General features: G+C 43.4%; 1 protein-coding gene and 1 long non-coding RNA gene across 2 annotated transcripts; both read right to left on the bottom strand.

Annotated features, from left to right (window-relative positions):
• Positions 1-4,520: 4,520 nt before the first annotated feature.
• On the bottom strand, positions 4,521-7,053 carry LOC124676896. Its single transcript, XR_006993843.1, has 4 exons — positions 6,897-7,053; positions 6,108-6,346; positions 5,958-6,003; positions 4,521-4,614 (listed from the first exon to the last, which is right to left on the bottom strand). It is a non-coding gene; the product is annotated as an uncharacterized LOC124676896 (long non-coding RNA).
• Positions 7,054-15,810: 8,757 nt separating this feature from the next.
• LOC124677077 (probable carboxylesterase 15) lies at positions 15,811-17,328 on the bottom strand. The gene has a single exon (XM_047213070.1). The coding sequence runs from the start codon at positions 17,289-17,291 to the stop codon at positions 16,248-16,250; it is 1,044 nt and encodes a 347-aa protein (XP_047069026.1). The 5' UTR covers positions 17,292-17,328; the 3' UTR covers positions 15,811-16,247.
• Positions 17,329-18,332: the final 1,004 nt, after the last annotated feature.

Genomic DNA, 18,332 nt, shown 5'->3' with positions numbered 1-18,332 from the left:
TAAATTTTGAACTATCGTACTCTTTGGATCATACCTTGATACCTAGTAAATGGGAGTTTTGTAGTTATTGAGTGATCTAGCTACTCTCTCAGGAGTATGATAGGTTATGATGATACCGCGGGGTATGAGCGTATGTTGGAATACTAATCCTACATTTGAAGAATTGTAACTCATGTCGTATCATACACAAGGTATCGGTATCAAGGTATCGAGGGACTGGTATATATCGAGACTCCTCGTGTATGGAGGTATCAAGGTATCATACCCAGAAATTAAAGGTATGTCTCAAACCCAGAAATTAAAGGTACATCTCCTAGGTATACAGTCAAGATATCCGGGTATCCGGGTATGCATAGAAAATAGTCAACATATATGCAGTCATACAGTCAAGATATACAGGTACCTAGGTATACAGAGAAAATAGTCAAGATATTTCTAGGTATACAGTCCTAGGTATACTGTCAAGATATACATACCTTAACTTTTACAGGTATGCTGGTACAACCACAAATAGTCATAATTTGGTATATACAAGTATCTAGGTATGCATACCCTGTTTTTTTACGGGTATGCGGGTACCATAAATAGTCGGGTATTTCTGGTATATACGTAGCCTATATTATGATGTACCTAGAAATTTAAATTTTTAGTTTGCATGTAGACTACCTGTTAGAATTAAATTTGGATTTTTTTCCATGATCACACGCAATGAATGTGAGATTATTCTCTCCATATCGATGCATGCTTCACAATAGGAAGTTTTTTCTTTCCTTGTTGCTGGGTGCCAATTACCACATTAGTTAAATAGGCAGGCGCTGAAGAGTTGGGAGTAAAGGAGGCACCTTGATCACGTAATAATTGCCATTTCATGAATTGATGGAGTGTTGAACGTTTATTCCAAATCAGTTAACCTAAACGGGTTGACCCGCTAGTATCTATGCCCATTGTAGTTGCACGAATCCCGAAGCAATCGGATGGTAGCTAGGTATGGTGCCCGGGCACCATGGTGCCCCATTCCGGCTTCCTATATATATATATATATATATATATATATATATATATATATATATATATATATATATATATATATATATATATATATATATATATAGGTCTTTATTCTCGAACCGGTTCGAGAATAACTATTCTCGAACCCTTTCTGAACTTCCGGGTGTTTTCCTAGTGAACTTCTCGACGGAATACCGAATTGCATGTTCGTGCGGACGAGTATTTTCATGATGATTTTCAAACCGCTTATCGGATTGATGCGTATAATATACCGTTGGATTCGCAAGGAAATTTCGCAACTTTTTCGTGTTCATTATTTTCCAAATTCTATATTGATTAAAACTAATTTGAAATATACAAAACGACGTTTTCGCGGATTTCTCTATTTATGTACAGTTTTGGGGTTCCAGTTTTCAAACCGTTTATCGGAATGATGTGTATGATACGCCGTTGGAAAGGTGCTGAATAGGCGCACCTTTTTCATGAAGAACACTTTTCTAAATTCTTTATAGTTTAAGAGCAGATTTGAAAATACATGATTACGTTTTTCGAACTTCTCGGTTTTTCGAACTGTTTTGGGGGCTTATTTCCGAACCACTTATCGGAATGTTTTAAATGATATTGCGTTGAAAAGATATTGATTAGGCGAATCTTTTTCATGTTGAATGTTTTTCCAAATTCTAAATGGTTTTAGTTTAATTTTAGAAATACATAAAAGTGAAGATAACGTCGACACAAGAACATTTCGAAATTGGCTCATCTAGATTGATTAGGTGTGGCATTGCGATATGTTGGAGTATTAGTAGAGTTATATTAGTGCTAATTGTACGTTGAGTTGGTCGATTTGTGCAATCGGTGGTTGTACGGACGATTTCTATGCGTATGATTTCCGTCCGTAAAAACAGAGTGCATTAGGTGCTCGAATATAGAAGTGAACTTCCTTATATCTGTTAGTGAACTTCCGATCGCGGTATAAAAGTTTCAGGCATGTAATAAAATTATAGCGAACTTCTGTGGATGTGAACTTCTTCTCCCCTGAATCCGAACTTCCCGACGGACTTCAATATTGTACAGGGCGAACTTCCAAAACTTTAGTCTAGTTTGAAGTGAACTTCGTAAAATATAGCGAACTTCCGTCGCATCCGCACTTCTCTCGGATACGGATCTGAACTTCCCTTATATGCATCATGGATTCTCTCGTTTTCACGCACGCAGTTCTTACCGCCATTTTTGAAACTCATATCGGAATAATGAAAGTGAAATACCGTTGGAAAGATGTTGAAATTTCGCAACTTTTTCGTTTAGACGGTTTTTCCAAATTCATGATGATTTAATATTAATTTTAAATATACTAAACTCTATTTTCGTGAATTTCACAGTTTTCATACAGTACTTTGGCCGCTATTTTCGAACCGCTTACCGGATTGATGCATACAATATACCGTTGAAATGGTATGAAAATTGCGCAACTTTTTGTTTTAGATTGTTTTCTCAAAGATGTTACGGTTTAAGAGCAGATTTGAATTTACAAAACTCTGTTTTCACGAACTTATCCAATTTCATACTGTTTGTGTTGATTTTTTCGAAACCGTTTGTATGATTGATCCATATGATATACCATTCGAAAACTGTGAAAATTGTGCACCTTTCTCATGTTGTAACTTTTTCCAAATTATCTACCGATTTAAACTAATTTCAAATATACTAAAAGTGGAGATGGTGGACGGTGTACTAACGGTTCGAAATTAACACAGATTTGATGCTTGGGTGGGGCGGTGCGGCATGTTAGTGGGAAAGTAAGCTCATATGGTGCCCAATTGTTCGAGATTGTGGTCTCTTTGGGCAATCGCTACTTGTAGCTACTAGTTTAGCACGTAGGATTTCCGCTCATGCAAAACCAAATATATAACTGTCCCTGTCATGCATGTGAACTTCCCGTTATATGTTGGTGAACTTCCAGGCGTGATATAGATGCTCTCTCGTCGTGTCCAGTCTTTTCGTCATTTTTCAAACTGTTTATCCGAATAATACAAATGGTATGATTTTTCAAACTGTTTATCCGAATAATACAAATGGTATGCCGTTGAAAAGCTATGCAAATTCCACAATTTTTTTATCTACTCCACTTCTCGAAATTCTTAACAATTTAAGAGCAGGTTCAAATATACAAAAGTCTGTGTGAACTTCAATGTTATATCGAGAGTGAATGAGCTAACTTCCACATGTGAAGAAAAAAGAACTTGTGTGGTGCTCGAAGTGAACCCCTGAAGAACAAAAAAGAAATAGGTGCATTCCAGGTGAACCTTCCGAGCAGTACTAAGTGAACTCCAGCCATGTCAAATAAAACTCCTAAAAAACTTAAATTTCTGGCACCTTTCAGGTTATATTTGAACATGTTTAAAGTGAACTTTCAAGGTGATCATAGTGTACTTTATATGGGTCCAAAGTGAACTTCGGAGCGAGGCAAAGTGAAGTTCGGAGCGGGATACATCCAAGTGAAGTTACACATGATAAATCAAAAATACATTTTTGTCAACACTACACCTGGATACATTTTCTCCAGGCCTCGATTGGGAGAAAAAGACATACAGAATAGTGCAAAATTTTGATGAGGCATCTCTGAACTTCCAATCATGCTATTTAAACTTCGGGCTCTTGCTTTCTCTCTCTTAACTTTACTTGACATCAACATATGCATGTACTTCTTCACTAAAAATTCATGCAATACACCTGCACGAGCATATGTTATATATAATCCAAAGACAGAAATTAGGCGGCTGTGAACTTTTTCGACTCCATCGGTGGACTCCATGTGGCGGTGTCGGTGAACTTTGTCTGATCCTCGACGTTGTAGGAGGATGGCAGTGGAGGTCCAGATCTATATGCTCCGCTGGCATTTCAGAGGAGGACCAGGAAGAGAGTCTCTCGTCCACTCCACGCCGAAGAGCAGGTACACGCTAGCAGATGAGGTCGCAAGTATGAGAAGAGGCCTGAATCATTCAGTAATTTAGACAAGTGATGGATAATTAGCAAGAACTTTTGGCTATCATCATCGAGAGTATGGCAACCTGGCCACAATTACCTGGGATATTAGGATCCCCCAATTGAACACCTCCTGGAATCCATCAGATGGACAATGAATACCAGCCTGCTGCTCACCGACCTTGCTGCACAGTGGTCTGTCATGCTAAATTGAGTCAGCAAAATTGATGTATCATGCAAAAAAAAAGTCCATGTTCAGTTGCATCTACGTGATTGCTGCAGCTGCTGACATTGTGTTCTCTATAAATAAAGACATAACATATTTTCTAGAATTCTTGCATGAAAAGCGAGTAGCAAAAAAAGAACAGATCAATATCTTAATCCGCAATAGAGTCCACTAGCCGATCGCAGATTCACTCAATGCGCACACAATCATATGACAGCTTAAGAAACTAAGTTTGAGTCCGAGCAATGTTCGTGATTTTATTGACGAAACCCGACATCTATCAAGGTGGATATCCCGATCATAACCACCTCTTGGCGCCGCAGTGGTTGGATCGACATTACAGCGGTGCTGGTGTATGTGATGGTCGCCGCTGGCATCTTCGAGGGATTCCTCAATGGCTGGTGTATGTGATTTTTTCAGTGAAATATGTGTACTACTGAACAAATCATGAAATTTTTGAAAAAACAAAAATGAACTTCCCAATAATTAAGTAAATTCATTGAAAAAAACTTAAAACTGAGCTATATATGTAGACAATTTGAACTTCTATTTTATTATAGTCAGGCACGCATAAACACTTACATATGCTAACTTCTACTCTGTTTGTCATAGATAAAGAGAACTTCCATGATGAAATTGCAAGGTTCAGAACCATGCTTATTACTTTCTTTTTAAGTGCAAATGCTATTTATTTGTTCTGAACCTCACGCATGGATGTAGTGAACTTTCTAAAACTAAGAAGTGCACTTGCTAAAACATAGACATCGACATCATTAGTGCCAACATTCGGTGGAGGTCCTAAACGAGTGAGGATGGCGGGGCAAGCATGCTGCCGAGGCAACAATCAGGAGTTCAACTATGAACTACTAATAGTTCTGAACTGAAATTGTCGTTCAGCTCTGAACTATGCGCAATTCTGAACTAAAACAACATTAGTTAACATGTGTTTCATGAGTGAACCGCAGATAAGAAAAATGAACCTCACATGCGTACAAGATGAAATTCTCGGGCTTAACTACTGAACTTCTCCAATTTAACAGTTTTACTATGTATGTGATTTTTTACAGCTATTCACAAGGAAATTTGACAAAGAAAAGATAGCAGAAAATAGCATAGCTTCTATTGGCAGGAGCAGTTCACATCAGCACTCCACACATATAAGAAATGCACTTTCAGGAGGGGGAACAAATTCATGAAAAGATGAACATCCCGAATTTTTTCGACAACTTCTAATGTTCAATTTCATATATGATCATCCAATTTTTTATTAGTGCCAAACCCTTATAATGAAGTAGGAATTAATTTGATGACTACAAATTACAACTGAACACAACCATACGGATGCAAAAAAAAGGCAGAACCATCTAAACTTCACATAGGCTAGGCTATCTCTAAACGTCATAATCATGTCTATGTGAACTTCACATTTCTCTATCCCTGAACTTCAAAATTTTAAAGAATATAATGAAAGGGAATTTAAAATTTCTACTCTAAACTTCTGAACAAAAAACTTTTCGCTTATATTTCTTCTAAGGTGAACTGCCAAGAGTTAAAGATTGAACTTGTACACACAACAAACACCAGGTATTTTCCATAGTTTCCTAGAACTTGTCATTTGTCTACTACGGACAGCAGATGATAGATGCGAAAATAAATTACTACAAAACAAATACACAAAGGCCTCCAAGAAATTTTGCATATGTACGAACGATGTGAGCGAAGTTCACCGGTAGAGGTGTACCTGAGAGTCCATGACGGCGCTCCTGGAAGTCAATGGCGGCGCAAACCTGGGATTCAACGGCCGCACATCAAGAAGGAAATATAGGTTGCTCCTATAGCAGTTTTGAATATGAGAAAATAACTAAGGTAGTATCGAGAGGAAAAGGCTGACCTGCATCTCAATTAAACTTCTCAAAGTTAATAGTTGAACCGCTTGATGCTGTAAAAGAAAGATAAACATGTACATACAAAAATAAAGCGGCGAAACTATTTTGTGCCAAAAAATGGACTGCAGATATGTACAAATAGAACTTCCCCGAAATCAACATTTAAGAACTCTCCGAAAGACACAATTGCACAGCCTGAAATACACAAGTTAAACAGCAGCGGTTGTCTTCCAGTCTGCTACACCTGCACGCATAAAATGAACTCCCCCAAAATTAAAAAGTGAACTTGCCATTTTACACGAAGTGAACTGCGGGTTTATGTTCAATAAACAAACAGATATAGCTTCCTATGAAAATTAGGAGTGTTACCATAGACACGTATGTTCCTATGGAAATTATTCTATAAATATAGTTCTTATTTATGAAGTGGACTCAGCTTTTGAGTAAACAAATCGATATAGCTTTATTCACGAGTAAATGGATACAGATCAAAGAAAATGAAGTTATTGGAGCTGCCTACTGCTCCGCGTGTTTCAATTTTTTGTGTTGCGAAAGTTAACTCCCGTGCAGATGGAAGTGAACTTTCCTGTTGATATAAAGTGAACTTTTTGTCGGAGAAAAGTGAAATGCAGAGAGTTTTCTATTCTGATGAAAAAATATGCAGGGAGCAGATTCTATTTGTGTATATGTGCATCAAGAAAGAAATGCGGAGAGTTATCTATAGCAATTCTGAATAATGATAAGATAACTAGGCCATCATCGAAAGGATCAGGCCGACATGTTTTTTCAATTACCTTGGAAGCTGGGCTCCCACATCTGAACTTCGCTTGACTCCACCGGCCGGACAACAAATGGAGAATGGCCTGGTGCTACCCGAACACCTAGAAATATACAAGTGAAATTTTTCAATAGTTTGCTGCGACATTTGTTGGTACCTTTGTGTAACTCGGATAGATGACATGTCCTAAATACATAAGTGTACAACCGGAACTTTATTTTGTGAACTATGAAGGCATAGATAAGTTGCATCTCTGAAAGCTAATTATTTTTGCAATACACAATTTTTAATATACAGAAGACTATGATGGCATAATTAAAAATAGGCGAACTTCCCCTCATAGGCGAAGTGAACTTTTACTCGATAAAATAGTGAATTTCAGAAGATAAAATAGCGAATAAGCTACATAGTATACCCATCCATGTTTTCCAATTTTTCTCAGAAATGAATCACCCTAATGCGGCAGCCAGGTGCGGCCTGATCGAACTGTCTTTTTCAATCCAAACTGAACTTCCTCTAATGAATGAACTCCCCAACTACCAAAATGATGAACTTTTTGGATAGAAGAAGGTAAAGTTACAAAATGAAGAGCACTGCCTATTTTCTCCTATGTGCACTTCCATACATATACTTTCTATTTAGTTCTCTGTAAAATAGCATGCAAGCAGCATAAATTATACAGAAAAGTGGATCCAAATATAAGAAAAGTAGACAAAGTGAAGAAATTAATCACACAGTCGGATGGGACAAGCAGCAATATAAATTCAACGGAAAAGGTATCCAAATATAAAAACAAGCGGACAAGGATATTTCTAGTTTGATTGACCGTAAAGTTGTTTCTAGTTTGAAATGATTCTTCAATCAAATGGGCTTCTCAGGGATATTTCCTCCCTCTATTTTCTCATACAATGAACTACCAGATTTTGGATAAGTGCACTGCCTGCAATAACTTTAGAGTTGAATCCTCCATAATATAGAATAAATAAACATTACACAACCGCACAGTTAAAATGGCATTGAATCTAATACTCAGTTTTTGAAAAAAAAATGCAAGAGGAAGAATAAATGCAAGCTCTGCAACATGTGTACAGTCTGAACTTCATGAAAAGAATTTTTCCAATACTTCTCTGTAATTAGTATTTAGCACTGTAGTGACAAGAGTAGATCAGAAAATGTGTAGGTTTTAACTACCTCTTCCAGAAAATGTGTAGGTTTTAACTACAGAGTTCATCTTTCAACCGAGGTATGCACAGGTCGCTGGTAGGAGGAGCCACAAAGATCATATGTATGCCAATAATAAAAGAAGCAGTTCACCACCTCGATAACATTGGGAGTTCGCCAATGATGAGGGTATTGTGAGGCCGGCACCACACCCACGCACGACGAGCTCCCCTGTGGTGCCCACTAAAAGAACAGCAGTTCACATGGAAAATGACAAGCAATGTTTTCTATCTAACACTGATAGAGAAATGAGCGAACTTGTTTTTTAATAAAAGTGAACTTCACAATTTTCTTGGAAAATGATAGTGGACATCTCAGGTGTATCTTCTTGAGGCACCAAAACTAATTAAATTAGGTGAATTTAAAACTCAGAAAAGTTGGAATCATAATAAAGGCACATAGTTAACCAGTAGTTCATAGCCGTATTATATTGTCATCTAGTAACACCCATCTAGATTTCGATATCTTATACAGTGAACTATCGAAGATTGGGGATGCACTTCTTTTGTTTTCTACAACGAACTTTACAGTTATGTTCATTGATGAAGTAAAATGTTTGACAGCAAGAAATAAATTTAAGAAGTTAACTCACTAACTTCAGAATACGTGATGCACTACAGTCTTCTCAAGAACAAGGGTAAGCCATACCTTCTGTTTCATTTATGTATCAATTCATGAATACTAAGGGAGCTCCAAGTGTTGTCATTACTCTCGGAATAAAAGGCACAACATCCTTGTATCATTATATTGCCATGTATATACATAATATAAAGACTGAGCATAGGACCGAAGAGATAAAAAACTGAATACAAAGACCACCCCAAGTTTCTACATGCCGTCACTAGGTGCTCACTTCAATCATTCAAAGTGAAATATGAAAATAAGTAAATTCATCCGGCATGCTCCGAACAGAGACACAACGACACTGAACTCCACACAATGTAAAAGTGAACTTTGCTCCAAGCACAAAGTGAATTCTATTTGTTTTATCAGTCACGCATCAACGCATACATCTACATGAACTGTTTTTACATAATAGCGACTACTGGAGTTTTTTAAAGAGTGAATTACTGGAGCTAGTCACTCATGGGTCATTCATAGTGCATATCCATTTCTTTCTTACTACTACTACAATGATTCATGTATAGAATATCAGATGCATTTTTGTTAGCATACAATCTTCAGTCATACCATGCATTGACCACTTTTAGGCTCAGCACTTATCCTCTAGGTATTTACAGTACAAAGTTCTTGCTTCACCATAGCCCATAGGCACAACATGTTTATTACTAAGATTCAGTACCTCATCGCCTTGGATGCTTCATACCTTAAATACGTTGTTGCAATGTTGTGAAAAACAAATTACTCCAACCCTCATGCATCGAAGGGGAAATCCACAAATGATATTCAGTATATATGAAGGGGCGAACTTCAGGAATATATATGAACCGAACTCCATGATTAAATAGTACAGGACAAATGGAGAATGTCCTAGTGCTCACCCATCTACACATACAGTCATACACATAATATGGATTCACAAGTAGCAGTTTCAATCAACGACTAGCAATTCAAAGATCTGTAGTAATTCAGTTGACCAAAATACCAAAAGTGAACTTCCCCGTATTACCAACTGAACTCTCTTTACACATAGTATACATCCTAGAAGTGGATCAGAGCTATGGAGATGTTCTGAAGCGTCAAGGAAGACGATCAGATAAGTGGCTGGGTAGTTCATCGCCAGAAAATGAAAAAACATGTAAAAAGAAGAATCGTGGCCAGCACAAACCTGGAGAGGCGTGGCTGCACATTGAACTGGCTTGCTCCCATGTCTGAATTGCACTACTTTTATGTCCGAAAAACTGGTAAAACTAACTCGCTAATGAAAAAGGCTAATAGACAAGGCCATCTCCATCACCGTATCATGCTAATAGAAAAGGTGAACTTCTCGGAGAAAGAAAGGTTAACTTTCGGGATTCTTTTGGATAACTAAGTAATGTTCAATTATTTTCGATCATCCCATTTTTTAAAGTAAGTTTTTTCCTGTCAAGGAAAAGTGAACTTCTCGAACACAGATAGTTACTCCAGATTTTTTTGAAAGAACATGTGATAAAGCAAAGCTAGCAGTTGTGGATGCACTGTTTAAGAAGAAACATGGGACAATGGAAGCGAACTTCCCCATGCTGTCCATGTAGTGTCGCCGAAATTGGATCGGCGACGCGTGACGTAGCGAGGGGCTGAGACCGTAGTTGTGTCATCTTTCCTTTGAGTTAAGGGGTTCCCAGTAACCTTGGTAAAAGAGAGAAAAATCAGACGTCAAAGGTTTGTAGAAAAATGCCAATTGAGGAATATAAATACTTCAAACATGAACATATTTTCTCTGTGAAACAAAATCTTGCAGACAACAGTAGCTTTAACCCTTGAAACACAACTAAATATCGATGGCTTGCCTGTAATACCGTAACAAGAGACACCCGAGGGCGGCAGCGCTGGTGGTCACCAAGCGGTACCAACGCAGGTCGCTTCATATTCGGAGAGTTTCGAGTGAAGTTTCGTGCATCTAAACCGACATGAACTCCCTAAACATATAAACTGAACTTGCCCATGTGAAAATATAATCTTGTGAACTAACGACAGCGATCCCCAAAGATGATGTAGTGAACTTCGTGGTAAAAAAATGTGAACTTTTCTTTCTTGTGAATGAATTTTCAAATGTTTGCCAATTTAAAAAGGTGAACACCTGCGACGGATGAAGCGAACTCCACCAACAAACAAAATAATCTTGACAAGTGCTATCCGATATGTTCTTTATCCGCACATGTTTGTGTGTTTTCGAGTGAGCTGCTCTGTTCACTGATGAAGCGGACTGCTGCTTCATGTGTTGTTCTAGATGTCTATCCATAGCAGCAATGTTTTTTGTGTTGAACTTTCTTATGTGTGCTTTAACCGAAATCAATGGATAAAACAAACTTCCATAACAAAAACAAGTAAACATCATGTGTGGACTAAGTTGAACTTCTATTTTCTCGTTTGAAGCCAATGAATCAACCAATGCAAATGATCAATGAAACTGAAGTTGACATACCTCATGTCGATCCCGCGCCCGAGCGTCCATGGAAATTCCATTGAAAAGGTGCCTCAGGTCGATCCCGCGCCCGTGCGTCCCCCGTGCTTGATCTCCCGGGAGAGGACGATGGGGGTGGCGGCGGACCGGGAGGCCGGCGGGCCTCGACCTCGCGGTGGAGGAAGGCGGGAGTTGGGGCGACCCGAGGAGGCCGGCGGCCCTCGACCCGGCGCCGGAGGAAGGCGGGAGTGGGGACGAGCCGATGCCGGAGGAAAGGGGCGGGCCGTCGGTGTGCGTGTGCGGGGGCGCGGCTAGTAGCGAGGGCGGGATCCGGGAGGCGTGCGGCGGCGGGATCCGGGAGGCGCGCCGCGGCGGGGATGCAGGAGGCGCGCGGCGGTGGGATCCAGGAGGCGCGGCGGCGGGGATGCAGGAGGCGCGCGGCGGCAGGGTCCAGGAGGTACGCGGCGGCCGCTGGTGCTCGCCGGATGCAGGGCACGGGGCGCCGGGGAAGAAGGCGAGGCGGGATTTGGGTTCGGGCGGCGTCGATGGGGATTATGAAAGAAGACAGTGGGTAGTTCGGGACTAGGGGACGCGGGCGTCCTTTTTTCTCGCGTGCGTCGGATGGATCGGGCGGTTCGGGTGGGCTCGGTTCGGGAGCAAGCAGAAACTAAGTAGGATTAGGGGTTCAAGAATAGCTATTCTAGAACCCCTCTTAAGGGGGTTCGAGAATAGTTGGGCTCTATATATATATATATATATATATATATATATATATATATATATATATATATATATATATATATATATATATATATATATATATATATATATATATATATATATATATACGGCATGCCGCGCCATATAATGGATGATTGGTAGTATTTTTAGGTGGTGGTTTTCATAATATAGAGAAACTAATTGTCTCTCGATCAGGTCTTGAGTGTCAAGCTTTAGCCTCATGTTGCCATTTTGAATAACCGCAATAGGGAATCCCGGTGACGAGACGGCTCCTCGGCAATGCCTACCATGAAGGGCTTAGAGTTGACGGAAGGCGACGGTGAAGATTCCGGGAGCGAGATGGCACACAGCGTACCCAAGTTTACATCCCCACGGAGGAGGATCGCTACGTCCTGCTAGCAATCCACTATATGAATATATGTGTACAGGGGCCATCATAGGCGGAGTTGTATCTAGTCTAATTCTAATCTGCGGGTTGCGATGTCTAGGCGTATCGCGTGTATGTATTTTTTTCTATCTAAATATGATTTAAGGGGTGCCCCAGTCTGGCTTTATATATCAACCAGGCTAGGATTTTTTTTTAACTAAGTCTATTTATCCAATTTCAAGCATATACATATTATTGGCAGGTGATGGAATATTAAATGCCACCAATGTTATACGCCATAGCAGTTATGCTAATAGAGAAGAGAAGATAAGAAATTATTGTATTGTTTCATCTTACTGAGAATTTTGTAAAAAAGTTACAGTAAAAAAATATTGTTTAGTATAAAAGATGAGTGAATCTGTACATATTTGGGGAAATGCACTTTGGCTCATAGGAGCATATGCTCCCATTATGTGAATCCACATTTCAAAGTGTCAAAAAATTCTAAACTAAAATTTTACATGTATATCTAGACATTTTATGTTGGTACACAAGTTTTCAAAAAAAATTTAAAATTATGTGGCTCCTGTAAAAAAGACAAATTTTGATGCTGTAACACGACTACGTACAGTATATTTTTTGCCTTTTTTATACACACCACACAAAATGTTGTTTTTCCACGAAAATTTGTGAACGAACATAGGATGTCACAATGTATACCAAAAATTTTATGTCAGATTTTTTTGACATTTATATAATTGGTTTTTATTTATTTTCTATAATAGGTGCATATGCACGCGTGTGCTAAAACGCCACCTACATATTTGGTATGAACTTGTATGAATATCGTTAATATTTTGAAGAAAATATTAGTTGAAATATTGATGAATAGTGTAAGAATTTTCATGTGGAAAATTGTTGAATATTTCTCTGGTGAAATATTTTTGAATGAATCTATTGCTCCATGAAATTCTGGCAGTTTGTGCGCTGTCAGCAGAGAACACAAGCGATACTTCATATAAATGGTGGAAAACGAGATGAGAAAAACTTGTCGGTGCATTCTGCAAACTCGTAAGGATTGCGGGATAGAAAATGGATGTAGTCTGAGGTCTCTTTCACAAAACGATCGGCACGAATCTTGAGGAAAAATATGGGAACAGAGGGACGTGATAAGACATAGAACTCAAACTGTGGTTTTGCTTTTTTGGTCTTACTAGAACAAAACCCGTGCTTCGCTATAGAGCAAACGTTAGAATATCCCCTGGCTGGTAACACTGGTTCGTCGTTTCACTCTCTCATTGGCCTCATGTAGGGGGTGCAAACTGAGCAGGATGTGGGACAAGTTTTAGCATTGGCAATTCTTTAGTTTAAGTATGCTCATGTGCTTTCCCGACACTTTTTTTCATGACTTTCAAAGCATCCCAACGGCTGCAATTAGGGCGTTAATCCCCCTGGTTTGCGACCAACATCACTCTAATATTGTGCGCAGATTCTCGTGCGTCCAAACCCATGTCCAGGACGCCCGTTGTCCCACCCCTTCTCCACATAATGCAGACCACGATCTCCTAGTCACCTCCCGCGCCACCCCATCAGTTCCCTTCGGGTAAGAGCGAGCTCTATCCCTTGCTGTTGCCGAGACGACGAGTATGCCCCTCACCTCCCCGTCCGCCCCTGCGTGACTCCCTCGTCCAACGCTGCCGCAAGGCACATCGCCGCCAATGCTAAGCGCGCAACCTCGATCGCCCCCGTGCATTGAGTTGCCGCCCACACCCCAGGATTTCCCATCCAGCCCTACGCCGCGCGATCTAATGTACCCCGTGGCCTGGACTTTTCCTCATTCAAAGACGACGTGAACTCCCCATAAAACCCTGCTGCCGGACTACTTCTGAAACGGGCCAATGGGCCAAGCTGGACCTGGGTTTGGACAGGCGAGATGAGAATGTGATGTAAGTTCCCTTTCATTAATCAAACCAGGTGGGATTAGTAGCCCATGAATTAGCTAGAGTTTGTTTTTCTGATAATAATTCTTATACTTGGGTCGATGAACCATAGTTTTATTTTAGCTAAACTTTTGAACGATGTAACTATTATTGCCAATTAATAAAATCCCGCAGTAGAGTCCTCCTGCTTCCCTAAAAAAATGATGGGATTAGTGCCCATAATCACAATCATCCGCCTGCTTTGGAAAAACATGCAAAAAAAAACTCTCGGAAAGCACATGAGCAAAATCCTAATTTAACAACTGGGAAATATCTACCTTGGCATGCAGACTACCCAGCTTGCTCTCCTCCCAATACCTACAAATAACCGAGTGTAGATTAGTGCTTGCCCTGCGTGTGTGTCGCTGCTGTTCTGAGTTCCGGTGTCCATTTCGTCCAATTCAGTGTACACAACTCTTTTTACATGATTGAGCTTATCAGTTATCAGGACAATCATTCGTAAAAAACAAAATTTCATTCATAAAAAAAAAGTTATCATGACAATCACCTCACAGTTCACGGTTCATAGTCGATCGGAGTGTCCAGGCACTTTGATGTAGAGATCTAGCTCTTTCGTGGATCAGAAAAGGATCTTATGGTTTCCAACTTCACTCATGATTGTCCTACGTTTTCCGATAAGTCATGATTGTTCAATGTTCTTGCTAGGGCGTGATGTATGGCATGCTTGTTCATCTCAAACAGAGAAGCTCCCTGATCAGATCACATCCGGCAGAGTTTCAGTTCCTCCTAGATACAGTTTTGATGACAAACGCGTCCTAGACATGTCTGATGACCAGCACAGTTCGGCGTTGACGTACGGCCGCGTAGCACCTGCTGGTCCGGTTGTATTACCGGATCCGGCGTATCGTTAGACTGGAGATTTTGATTCACAAAAATCGTGCCCTGGGGAGCTCGCCCTTGTCTCTAACCAACAGGTGGCCATGCCGCCATGAAGATCGGTCGTCAGAGAACTCGATCTAGCCGGCAGGTGTTTGATCCGTTTGCTGGAGTGCTTGATCAGGCTATAATGGAACTCGTTCCGGCCGACGGGAAGCTTAATCAGGTCGTCAGGCTACTCAATCTTGTTTTCACGGCGAACACCCTGAGCATCTCCTCACGCACACATGAGAGCACGCAGCGAGTGCGGACGTATGCCTGAACCGGCCAGCCTTGACTCTTGCGGCGTGGCGCGGCCGCACGGCGCGCTCGAAGTTCCTTCTATGGTAGGGCCGGTCCTACGACGGCGGCGGCCGCATACCGTGGAGGAGGAGGCTGGATTTTCTTCCGTCCGTCGCCGTGTGGCTCGATTCGGGAGAGAAGGCGCCCCTTTAAGAGGCCAGTCAGCCCAGAATCCGTTATGTTGAAGGCAAACGGGACGAATTCGTACTAGCTGGTACGATGGAGTGGCACGTACCGCATAGAGTTTATAACTTGTACGATGGAGCGACGCGACGGACGAAACCAAAAAGTGGGACGATGAAAAGGCACGGACCAAACCAAGGAAACCGTTTCGTACTTTATTAGGTTCTCCGCTCGCTCGATCATGCGAAGCAGTGAAGACGATAATGCCGGATTAGTTGATGTGTGTTGACAATAAAATGCAACCAGTGATCGGTGTTGGTCCAAGGGCTCCTCTCAGACAGACGCTGTCAGTGATCGTGCAGTCGCTGTTCTGAAGCAGACCATTTGACGGAATGGATCAGCAATTGGATATGCACTAGGTACACAACTCAGACCGAGCTAGTCGTTGCGGCATGGAGCGGCTAGGCTCGTTCGGTACTCCGGCGACCTTCATTTGACGGCTAGCCGGCTAGGCTCGTCAGATCAACCGCGGCTGCATGTATACATCGATTATGGACATGCCTCCGTTCTTTGTCGCAGATTCGGACAACTAATATGTCGCAGATTATGTGTGCGGAATCCGTGAGGAATGTACAGTACCACAAGTCTAATTGATAATCCGGAGTTCCTGACACCGTCGCCGGAGTTGTGTACTCAGCTGGTGGCCGGTGGATCACCGTGCACGAACCGCCGTACCACTCGGACGAGCTCGTCTGCCGCGGCGCCCCACGGCTCATAGACGAAGAAGCCGTGCCCCTGTCCCTCGAACACCACGAGCTCCACGGGCTTCCCCATTGCCCTCAGCCTTGCGACGTAGTCGGCGGTCCGGTCGCGCAGCAGGTCCTTCTCGGCGTCCGCGACGAGCACAGGCGGGAACGTGACGCCGTCGAGCGGGGCGCTATCGGGGCCGAACGGATTCGACGCCGGGTGGTCCCTCGTCGCCCCAACCGGCAGCGCCAGCCGCCACATCTGGTCGAACAGCGCCAGGCCCATGAGCTCATCGCGCGGGAAGGACGCCTCCGACGCCATCCTCTCCTCCCCGCCGAAGTACGGACACAGCAGGACGTACCCGGCGATGCGCACCGGGCCTATATCGAGGCCGCAGCCGGAGCCATTCCGGACTGCGACGTGGTGCGCCATGTTACCGCCGCACGAGTCGCCCCACACGAACACCCGTTCGAAGTCGGCCGACTCGGCGAGCCAGGAGTCGGCGCCGGACGCGGCATGGCCGCTTAGCCACGAGAGCACGGTCTCCCCGTCGTGCTGCGCCGCGGGGAGGCGGTGCTCGGGGGCGAGGCGGTTATCCGCGGAGAGCACGACGGCCGGGAGGTCGTGGGCGATCCGCAGGCCGACTTCGTGGAAGCTGGGGTGCTCGAAGCTGCCGATGCAGAAGCCGCCGCCGTGGAAGTAGACGACCACCGGAAGGTTCTTCTTCTCCCCGTCTTTGGTGGCCGCCGTCGTAGGCCTGTACACGCGGAGCCGGAGGCCGTGGGAATCGTCGTACACCACGTCCTTCCACTCGACAGGCAGGTCGCGGCGGATTTCATGCGCCGGAGGGTCAGAGAGGAAGCTTCGCGTGGGCCGCGTTACAGTGCCGTCGCTGAGGAGCTGCACGACGCCGAGGCAGTCCTCGACCACGTGCGGCGGCGGTGCCGCGGCCGAGACGGACGATGCCGGAGAGGAAGAAAACGATGACATGGTTTAATTCAAGCTAGCGATGGGCAAGCAAGTGTTATGTGAGGAAAGAAGTCCACATGACCCCTTAAGTATTGGGTTTGGGATAATAGACCCCCCTAAGTTTAGATTGGGGCAGTTGACCCCCCTAAGTCTGAAATACCAGACAAGTTACCCCCTCCAGCTACAGACGGTGGTTTTGGTAGCTGTTTTGGTTCACCGGACATCTGGTTTTATCTTGCGGGGGCGTCGAACAGAGCAAATCACCCCTGTCTCTGATATTGTCTCCGTCCACTGCCTGCTCGCCATCGACCTCTGGGTGAGCTCGTTCCCGCCAATATCTCTTTCTTCTCCGCCTCGCAGATGCCTTCTCCGTCGCAGACACGGGTGTGCATGCCATGGCCACCGTTCGAAGCTCGGGCACGTCCGCCGTTGTTCTGCAACCAACACCCACGAAGACTCGTCCGCATATCTTCCCATCGCTCCGGCATCTCGAGCACACAGGAGCGCCTCTGTTTTCTACCGCAGGTGAGCTACTCTTTTTTTTATCGTGCTCCCCGTTGCCTCCTTTCTCTTTTCTTTGCATCACCACTCAGCAGACCAGCCGACCAAGGCATCCATCAAATTCAGCAAGGAACACCACAGCGATCCATGACTTCCAAGTCTTCACTGACGCATTGGGCAGCACCAGTGCACCACCACAGTGCCCCGTAATTCCCGTGTTCCCTTGATCCGCGCACGGATCAAGCCAGCCGGCCGTAGCCTGCTTTCCTCCACGCCACGCCTTGCCATGAGCGAGCACACACAGCACCAGCGCGCCCGCTTGCCCTGACCCCGCCTGTCCCCTGCCGCCTTCGTTTTTCTGCAGACAGAGCCATGCCGATCGAGTAGTGCAGCAACCGCAGCAGCGACCAGCGCCAGGACCCGCCTTGGGTCTCTCGCGCGCGTACAGCGCTGCCGCTCCCGCCCGAGCCTCAACCACAGCGCCACCGAGCCGCCCCCAGCGCCGTGCATCCGCCAACACTCTGCTCCGCCTCGTTGCCCAACGCCGTGTCAGTTCCGCGC

Source organism: Lolium rigidum, chromosome 7 (genome assembly GCF_022539505.1).
Source record: "Lolium rigidum isolate FL_2022 chromosome 7, APGP_CSIRO_Lrig_0.1, whole genome shotgun sequence".
Taxonomy (NCBI): domain Eukaryota; kingdom Viridiplantae; phylum Streptophyta; class Magnoliopsida; order Poales; family Poaceae; genus Lolium; species Lolium rigidum.
The sequence above is the reverse complement of the archived record's forward strand: the minus strand, read 5'-3'. Positions and strand labels throughout refer to the sequence as shown.

What these genes read in the sequence shown, in the direction of transcription:
- LOC124677077 (XM_047213070.1), bottom strand. Translation starts at nt 17,291, where the DNA reads ATGTCATCGTTTTCTTCCTCTCCGGCATCGTCCGTCTCGGCCGCGGCA.